We start from the raw sequence: 9329 nt of genomic DNA, 5'->3' as shown, positions 1-9329 counted from the left end.
TACATATTTGCGTCTACGTAAGCAGCGACAAAGCATACATATAAGCTCTTTATTGTTGCAACAATACAACAGTTCTCCAAATGTGCATGTGCTCAGTGACTGTTTCTTTCGCCTTTCAAATACCGAGGCTGGCCATATTTATTTAAAAAAAAAAAAAAAATACAAATACCATTAAAAGACCGAATCCTCTTTATAGCCTTGAGACAAACTATGTTTGTAGTCTGCACTTTTCGCGTCAGGGCTCTTTATTCTCTTTAAACGACATAGATGACTTTATTCTATATCTTGGCAAGTCCGATTAAAAAAGACTAATCAACAATGAATTGATCTTAACACGGCACCAACTGTGTATCAATCCACCGCACTATAGCCTACACTTCCCACAACCCGACGTGTCGTCCAGGTGAAAACGCACCTGTGGAGCTTTCTGATCTAATGAGCCATATTTAATGGCACAGCTGTGCGGTCGTCCCAGTTTTCCAGCCGGCATCTTTGCTCTGGTCTGGCGGCAAAGAGAAGCCGAGCGGAACCGAGCACTACCATGGCGTTCCCACTGATGGCTTGGGTTTGGATCGGATTAATACTAGCCCAGCGCAACAAAGCAGGGAGCCACCGGTATGCACACGGTCATCTGGGCGCCCAGGAGGAGTTTGGTGCAGCTCCACAGGACTGGACTGACCGAAGTTCCTATGTGCCGGTTTGGAATTTCCTCCAAGGTGAAACCCGCTTTTGACCCCTAGTACCTGTTTTGATCATTATGTTAGAAATGAGTTGCCTTAAAGTTCACCTGAAGTGATTCATGATTTCATTGCTCTTTATTTTGTTAAACTGACACAAACACAAATGTAAATGACACCACTGATATTAAAATCCATCTAGCTGACGTGACCCAGGAAGAACAAAGGAAGAACAAATGCCGAGCATGTTGAGAACTTACACTCGCAGAAACATGCACTGCCTCTGTCCGGTCCAACTAGCACTTTGCAGGTAGTTTTGGCAAGCAGAAGGAGTGACAGTGGGGACAGCCAATCACATGTTAGTTAGCGAGAAACCGGCAGCCGATCAGGGAGCGGTATTTAGGTTAGAGGCGGGACTTCTAGCAGACACCGACATTTAACCCTTTGTGTGCCATAATCATTGCCTAAACACTACGGACAGCGGTTGTATTGATAGTGACTACACAGTAGCGGCCGAATATTGGTAGGGACGTGTCCCTAGCGTCCCTACCCAATTCTACGCCCTTGCTTCTGATTTCAGTTAATGATTCGAGAAAATAATTGTCATATTGATCAGTCATGGAAATAATCATTAGTTGCAGTACCACTGGCAACCAAAGTGAGACCCCATTTACACCCAGGCCTACTTGCACAGCGTCATTCCATGCAAACTCACCTAGGGTCTCCCAGTTCATGTCATGGATTTTCTTGAAAAAGATCATGTTGAAGCGTCTATTAAATTCACGAGACCTTGCACAACCATGCAGCTGTTCTCCAAATCCTTTTAAAGTTATGGATTTTTGAAGTTGTCCCTCTGAGCAGGTATTCATTTAAATAGTTGTTGCTGAATGGTTGGTTACAGTGATCAATTTAATGACAGGAAGTCGTTTTTTTACCCAAACGAAGAATCTGTCATTTTAAAAATGTCATATCTCCACTAGTGTACACTTTCTTGTAGACAAATGTTGGTTCTATGTAGTATTAATATAGTTCTGTCACAGCTACAAGTTATTTGATCCTGCCTAAATGACCCTAGATTTTTCCCAATGAGGATTTTAATATCCTTGACACACAGACGGACAGATAGAAAACCTTAAATTCAGAACCGTACGGTTGACTTGAGCCTGTTATTTCATTGGGTTCTGGACATTTTCAAGTTACAGCTTATAATGGTTTGGTTTGTTGCATAAACAGTGGTGCTTGGAAGTTTGTGAACCCTTTAGAATGTTCTATATTTCTGCATAAATATGACCTAAAACATCAGATTTTCATGCAAGTACTTAAAGTAGATAAAGAGAACCCAATTAAGCAAATGAGAAAAAAAATATTATACTCGGCCATTCATTTATTGAGGAAAATGATCCAATATTACATATCTGGGAGTGGCAAAAGTATGTGAACATTTACTTTCAGTATTTGGTGAGACCCCCTTGTGTAGCAATAACTGCAACTAAACGTTTCTGGTAACTGTTGATTAGTCTTGCACATCGGCTTGGAGGAATTTTAGCCCATTCCTCCTTAAGAAAAGCTTCAACTCTGGGATGTTGGTGGGTTTTCCTCACATGAACTGCTCGCTTTAGGTCCTTCCACAACATTTCGATTGGATTAAGGTCAGGACTTTGACTTGGCCATTGCAAAACGTTAACTTTTTTCTTCTTTAACCATTCTTTGGTAGAACAACTTGTGTGCTTAGGGTCGTTGTCTTGTATGCAGCAAGACAACGACCCTAAGCACACAAGTGGTTCAACCCACATTCTCTTGAGATTCAGTGCACGGACAGATGTCCTGACATTTTCCTTTTAGAATTTGCTGGTATAATTCAGAATTAAATTGTTCCATTAATGATGGCAAGCCATCCTGGCCCAGATGCAGCAAAACAGGCCAGAACCATGATACTACCACCACCATGTTTCACAGATGGGATAAGGTTCTTCTCCAAACATGACGCTTCTCATTTAAACCAAAAAGTTTGATTTTGGTCTCATCCATCCACAATACTAATACAGCAGGTCTTGTCTAATTCCACCTGGAACAGGTTAGGATGGATTACTGCTAAATGGATTGCAGTTTAACCAGAATTATTTAAAAAGTGCAATCATAATTCATTTCATCATCAAGCAGTTTGATATGATAGTGAAGTCATGGAGTCCTGCTCACTTGGAGGAAGAAGAAGAAGAAGAAGCAGCCAACTATCACAAGACAGCCTATGGAGTTGATTTTAAGTTTTTGATGTCAGAAATTAGTTCAGAGAGTTTGAAATTGTGAAATAATGTGTATTGAGGAATTAAAATGAATATTTTGTCCAGGCACATGGAGCAGGATGACGTCATCCATATGCAACAAACTAAGGCACTACAAGACATAAATTACACATCTCCACAACCAAATGTAAAAAAGGCTCAACAGGTATCAGACAGATAGGAAAGCTTAAAGTCAACACTGTAAAAATATTTACTGTTGAAATGAAACCACTGAATGTAACAATTACATTTTTTTATATCAAACAATGGAGTAATATAACATCTTTGAGTTTTATTAACTGTGTATGTGTGTTTCAAGGACATCAAATTAACCCAAGTGTTTTCCTCTCCAAAGCTAAATTTAGGTAAACCTGTGGCACTCAGTCTTTTTACGCAGGACCAAATAACTTGTAGATGTGACAGAACTACATTACTGTAATACTACACATAACTAAAGCCATTGTTATATACAGTTATATATATTTTTTTAAATGATAGATTCTTTGTTTGGGTAAAAAAATGATTTCCTGTTATTAATTCGATGACTAACGATTCAGCAACAAATATTTAAATGATTACATGTTGCCAAGTTTACTTAGTCTCACTGATGTTCAGCCCAATCCAGTGAAAAATCAGCCACTGGTGAGGTTTAAATCACACACTTTTAAAAGGATTTGGCGAACAGCTATAGGATTTTGCAAGTCCCCATGAATCTAATAGAAATTTCAACATGATTTTCTTTCGAGAAGATCCAGGACTTGAACTGGTAAAAATTCTGGATTTTGGGTGAGTTGGCTTGTAATGAGGTTTTTTCCCCTCCAGATGTGAATGTAGGTAAGCTTTATATTCATGACTTTTATCTGTATAGCACTTCAAAACCAATATTACAAAAGTGCTTTACAGCAAAGATTTAGGAATGTAGCTAATGTTCCAAAATCAGAAGTTAGTGATAGAAGTGTAATGCAATTCCCCTTATTCAAATTCTAAACAACTAAAACAAAAAATTTGTATTTTTTTTAAATCTTCCCCTTTTTGTCTTTGAGCAAAAATTATCTTTCATAGTGTCCTTTTTTTATATGGCTTGCCTTTTTATAACCATTACTGGATTAATGAACATTACTTTGGCAGGTGGATCATCTGAATCAAGAACTAGGGTTTCTTTACAAATCTGACAAAATGCATCATTCAAAAATATGATAAAAACCAAACATGCCAGAAAAGTGTAGATATCACAAAAAAAAATATATATATATTTTTGATAACTGTCATTGGCCGCGTTTCCCAGATTCGTTAAGAAGCTCTTAAGTGCTAAGATCTTCTTAGGAGCGCTCTTAAGAACGCTGTGAAAGAAGGATGTGTTTCCCAGAGTCGCTCTTAGCTTAAGAAGATCTTTCACTAAGAAGGAAATGTAAGATCGAGCTGACCCACTCTTAACAGCCTTCTTAGTGACCGAATGCTCAGTGATCAAGCTCGTCAGGGAAATTTATATCATCCACTTTGCGAAATAATAAAACAATGCTCAGTGTTGAAATGCGCTCATAGCTGCGGGCCACTGGCGCAAGAAAAGAAAATGAGAAAATGGTAGATAAAAAAAAACCTTTTTCTTGAATTACACGTTTAAGTTTTCCGCAACATCTGCATATATGAGTTTATAGTACTACACATAAAAAAAACAACAACCCTGTGGCATTTCACAGATATCAAGGGAACAGATGTATTAAACTCAGCTGAACCTCATCCAGAGAGGCTTCACCTGCTACTCTGCGTTGCCAAAGTCCGCGCGTGTGAGAAACCACGGCTGCAATACAGCACATTCTCCCTGCGAACCAACAGCGTCGCCGTGCGTGAAGCCAGACGGTTTACATAAATGCATACGTGCGTCAGCACTTCTCCCCACTGGACGTGCTGTCAGACCGGGCTGTCCAGGCAAAGTACCGGCTGCCCCGTGCGGAGATCCAACGGCCGTTGGATCTCTTTGCCTGGACAGCCCGGTCTGACAGCGCGCGCACACACACACACACACACACACACACACACACACACACACACACACACACACACACACACACACACTTATGCGCTGATAAAGAGGTGGGTGATCGATTTGCCTGGCATCGATTGATTCAGCACAGCAGCACCGCGGTGGACAGCTCCCACTAAGAGCTTCTTAAGAAGCTTCTTTGGCTTGATCTTAAGGTTCTCCTAAGAAGGCAGTTAAGAACGCATCTGGGAAACACCCGTATCTTAGCGCTCCTTCTTAGCCGAACCCTTCTTAAGAGCCTTCTTAAGTCCTTAAGAACGATCGAATCTGGGAAACGCGGCCATTAATTATTTGAAACCACCTTCAAGCTCTTGCCACGACTCTACAGGTGTAAAGCTGCCTGATTTCCCGTACAGCAGCTCGAAATCTTGCTTGGTTTCCTCTGGCATCACTATTTGTGTTTTTGTCTTATCTAGTTTCAGGGGCATCAGACGTCAACCAGCCACAGTATCGCTGCAGTAATGGAACACTTTCCCTGCGCTTTTCGCTCATCCGATACTCAAATCTGCATCTGGAAGGTGCGTTTGATTTGTCCACCTACATTCTGTTTTTTGTCTCCAATTCCCTGACAACAGCTGTCATTCTATTTTCTCATGTTTCTCCAAACCTTTTTTCCACAGATGGTGCCCGATTGTTGTCAATGCCTGGCGAGTGTCACCAATCTATCCATATTCCTTATACTGGCTGCTGCACAGCAATACAGGTAAAACGTTTATTTCATTGTCTGTGTATCCAGAGCCTGATATATTTCATTCCTGTGTCATAGAGCACCACTGTTGTCCCCGAACTTCATGTTCATGAACACACACACTGTTCTATACTCAATCCCATGCATGCCATTTGGCTGTTGGAAATGTGCACTAGTGTACTAATCGTGTATTTATCCCCTGCTGAAAATGGTCTTTATACAGTACATTTCTCTTGGAGTAATGTCTGCTAAAACTTAAGTGCCTAGCTGTTTTTGCAAATCATCATTCCTTCATAAAAAGGGAACTTTAGATTTGTACATTGCTTTTGAAAAATCTTCCGTAGGACCCAGTTGTCTTGGGGCTGAGATCCAGATGCGTGGTTAGGAAGTAGAAAAGCACTGAGAGACAACTAACACATTGTTGGTTTTGGACTTTTTTATAGGATTTACACCAGGTTGACCCTTTTTTTTAAAATGAATGCATCCTACAATTGACGACAATGTTGTTTATTCCCAGAGTGGAGATGGATGTGGCTTCTGGCCGTTCAAACTGCATTACTTCGACCGTCTACTGCAGGAGAACATGACAGGCATGGCTGTCTGCGAGAATCCAGTAATGTCACCACCAGCAGCGTCTCAATTGGTGACTTGTAGAACAAAGAGTGTCACTGTGAAGCTTCCTCGTGATGCAGAACTGAAGAAGGTCAAACAACTTGGTAAGGATGAGGTGGTTGGGGGCATGCAAACCCCAGAGTGAGGCTGATGGCTCTTGTGCAAACATCAGTGTGTCAAACCCTGAACAAAACCATCAATGCGATTTGACTGATTATTGATTGGAAGCTTTATATTGCTCGAACCACAATTGTGAACTTGTTTCTAAGCGATTTGAGTTTGCTTTTTTGGCAGAGTTTCTCACTAACCAAGGATACTCGGTGAGAAAATGGAGGACCCCGACTACATTGTTTGTGGAGATATCAAAGTTGCCAGACAGGGTTAGTGAAGTGCAAAAAAAGTTAAAAGTGACTGTTAAATAAATGATTGTGAAAACTAACATTAAGAATGTTTGTTGACAGGATTCTGGCTTTGAAGTGGTGTACGTAGACTCCGGGAAACTTTGCATGGTGCTCGCAGCTTGTGCCCCTGTGTTGCATAAAAAAGTTGGAAGGCATCATGTTCGGAGATCTCTGGAAGAACGAGATCCATTTGACTTGTGGGGCTTTGATGATATTCCTGTTGGACCATTTGATCCAGAAACGGAACAGACGACAACGACACAGACGACGCAAACAACACAGACGACAACACAAACAACTGTCAGCTCAGATACAGACACAGCTACAACCGAAGAAAATGATGACAATGGAAATTTTGCTGACTTGTGGGGATTTGAAGAAATTCCTGAAGAACCATACATTGGCATCGATGTAGATGAGACAACAACTGCGGCCCCCACGACTGCGGCCCCCACGACTGCAGCTCCGACCACAGCGGCCCCCACGACTGCAGCTCCGACCACTGCGGCCCCAACGACTGCAGCTCCGACCACAGTGGCCCCTACCACAGCTGCCCCCACGACTGCAGCTCCAACAACTGTGGCTCCGACCACAGCGGCCCCAACGACTGCGGCCCCAACGACTGCAGCTCCGACCACAGCGGCCCCTACAACTGCGGCTCCAACCTCAGCGGCCCCCACGACTGCAGCCCCTACCACAGCTGCCCCCACGAGTGCGGCTCCGACCACAGCGGCCCCTACAACTGCGGCTCCGACCACAGCGGGCCCCACGACTGCAGCTCCGACCACAGCGGCCCCCACGACTGCAGCTCCGACCACAGCTGCCCCCACGACTGCAGCTCTGACAACTGCGGCCCCAACGACTGCAGCTCCGACCACAGCGGCCCCAACGACTGCGGCCCCGACAACTGCAGCTCCGACCACAGCGGCCCCAACAACTGCGACCCCAACAACTGCGGCTCCAACGACTGCAGCTCCGACCACAGCGGCTCCGACGACTGCGGCCCCAACAACTGCGGCCCCAACGACTGCAGCTCCGACCACTGCGGCCCCTACAACTGCGGGTCCGACCACAGCGGCCCCAACGACTGCGGCCCCAACAACTGCAGCTCCGACCACAGCGGCCCCAACGACTGCAGCTCCAACAACTGCAGCCCCTACCACAGCGGCCCCCACGACTGCAGCTCCGACCACAGCGGCCCCCACGACTGCAGCTCCGACCACAGCGGCCCCCACGACTGCAGCTCCGACCACAGCGGCCCCTACAACTGCAGCTCCGACCACAGCAGCCCCAACGACTGTGGCCCCAACAACTGCGGCCCCAACGACTGCAGCTCCGACCACAGCGGCCCCAACAACTGCGGCTCCAACAACTGCAGCCCCTGCCACAGCTGCCCCCACGACTGCAGCTCCGACCACAGCGGCCCCAACGACTGCAACTCCGACCACAGCGGCCCCTACAACTGCGGCTCCAACCACAGCGGCCCCCACGACTGCAGCTCCGACCACAGCGGCCCCAACGACTGCAGCTCCAACAACTGCAGCCCCTACCACAGCTGCCCCCACGACTGCAGCTCCGACCACAGCGGCCCCAACGACTGCAGCTCCGACCACAGCGGCCCCAACGACTGCAGCCCCTACCACAGCTGCCCCCACGACTGCAGCTCCGACCACAGCGGCCCCAACGACTGCAGCTCCGACCACAGCGGCCCCGACGACTGCAGCTCCTACAACAGCTGCCCCCACGACTGCGGCTCCGACCACTGCAGCTCCGACCACAGCAGCCCCAACGACTGCAGCCCCAACAACTGCGGCCCCAACGACTGCAGCTCCGACCACAGCGGCCCCTACAACTGCGGCTCCAACCACAGCGACCCCCACGACTGCAGCTCCGACCACAGCTGCCCCCACGACTGCAGCTCCGACCACAGCTGCCCCAACGACTGCAGCTCCGACCACAGCTGCCCCAACGACTACAGCTCCGACAACTGCGGCCCCAACAACTGCGGCCCCAACAACTGCGGCCCCAACGACTGCAGCTCCGACCACAGCGGCCCCAACGACTGCAGCCCCGACAACTGCGGCCCCTACAACTGCGGCTCCAACCACAGCGGCCCCCACGACTGCAGCTCCGACCACAGCGGCCCCAACGACTGCAGCTCCAACAACTGCAGCCCCTACCACAGCTGCCCCCACGACTGCAGCTCCGACCACAGCGGCCCCAACGACTGCAGCTCCGACCACAGCGGCCCCAACGACTGCAGCTCCTACAACAGCTGCCCCCACGACTGCGGCTCCGACCACTGCAGCTCCAACCACAGCAGCCCCAACGACTGCAGCCCCAACAACTGCGGCCCCAACGACTGCAGCTCCGACCACAGCGACCCCCACGACTGCAGCTCCGACCACAGCTGCCCCAACGACAGCTGCCCCAACGACTGCAGCCCCCACCACAGCGGCCCCAATGACTGCGGCTCCGACCACAGCTGCCCCAACGACTGCGGCTCCGACCACAGCTGCCCCAACGACTGCAGCTCCGACCACAGTGGCCCCAACGACTGCAGCTCCGACAACTGCGGCTCCAACAACTGCGGCCCCAACGACTGCAGCTCCGACCACAGCGGCCCCAACG

General features: G+C 47.4%; 1 protein-coding gene across 1 annotated transcript in view; it reads left to right on the top strand.

Annotated features, from left to right (window-relative positions):
- Positions 1–541: 541 nt before the first annotated feature.
- Positions 542–9329, top strand: part of LOC311262929 (uncharacterized protein) — a gene marked incomplete at both ends in the record, with an annotated part of 32226 nt that continues 23438 nt past the window's right edge. Inside the window, 4 exons of the mRNA XM_084362679.1 lie at positions 542–716; positions 5414–5515; positions 5618–5700; positions 6203–6438. Of these exons, the coding sequence (XP_084218805.1) occupies positions 542–716; positions 5414–5515; positions 5618–5700; positions 6203–6438 (596 nt within the window). The remainder of the gene's footprint in view (positions 717–5413; positions 5516–5617; positions 5701–6202; positions 6439–9329) is intronic.

Source organism: Pagrus pagrus (genome assembly GCF_965226575.1).
Source record: "Pagrus pagrus genome assembly, chromosome: 9".
In the NCBI taxonomy this organism is placed as follows: domain Eukaryota; kingdom Metazoa; phylum Chordata; class Actinopteri; order Spariformes; family Sparidae; genus Pagrus; species Pagrus pagrus.
This window is presented reverse-complemented; position numbering and strand designations above follow the sequence as displayed.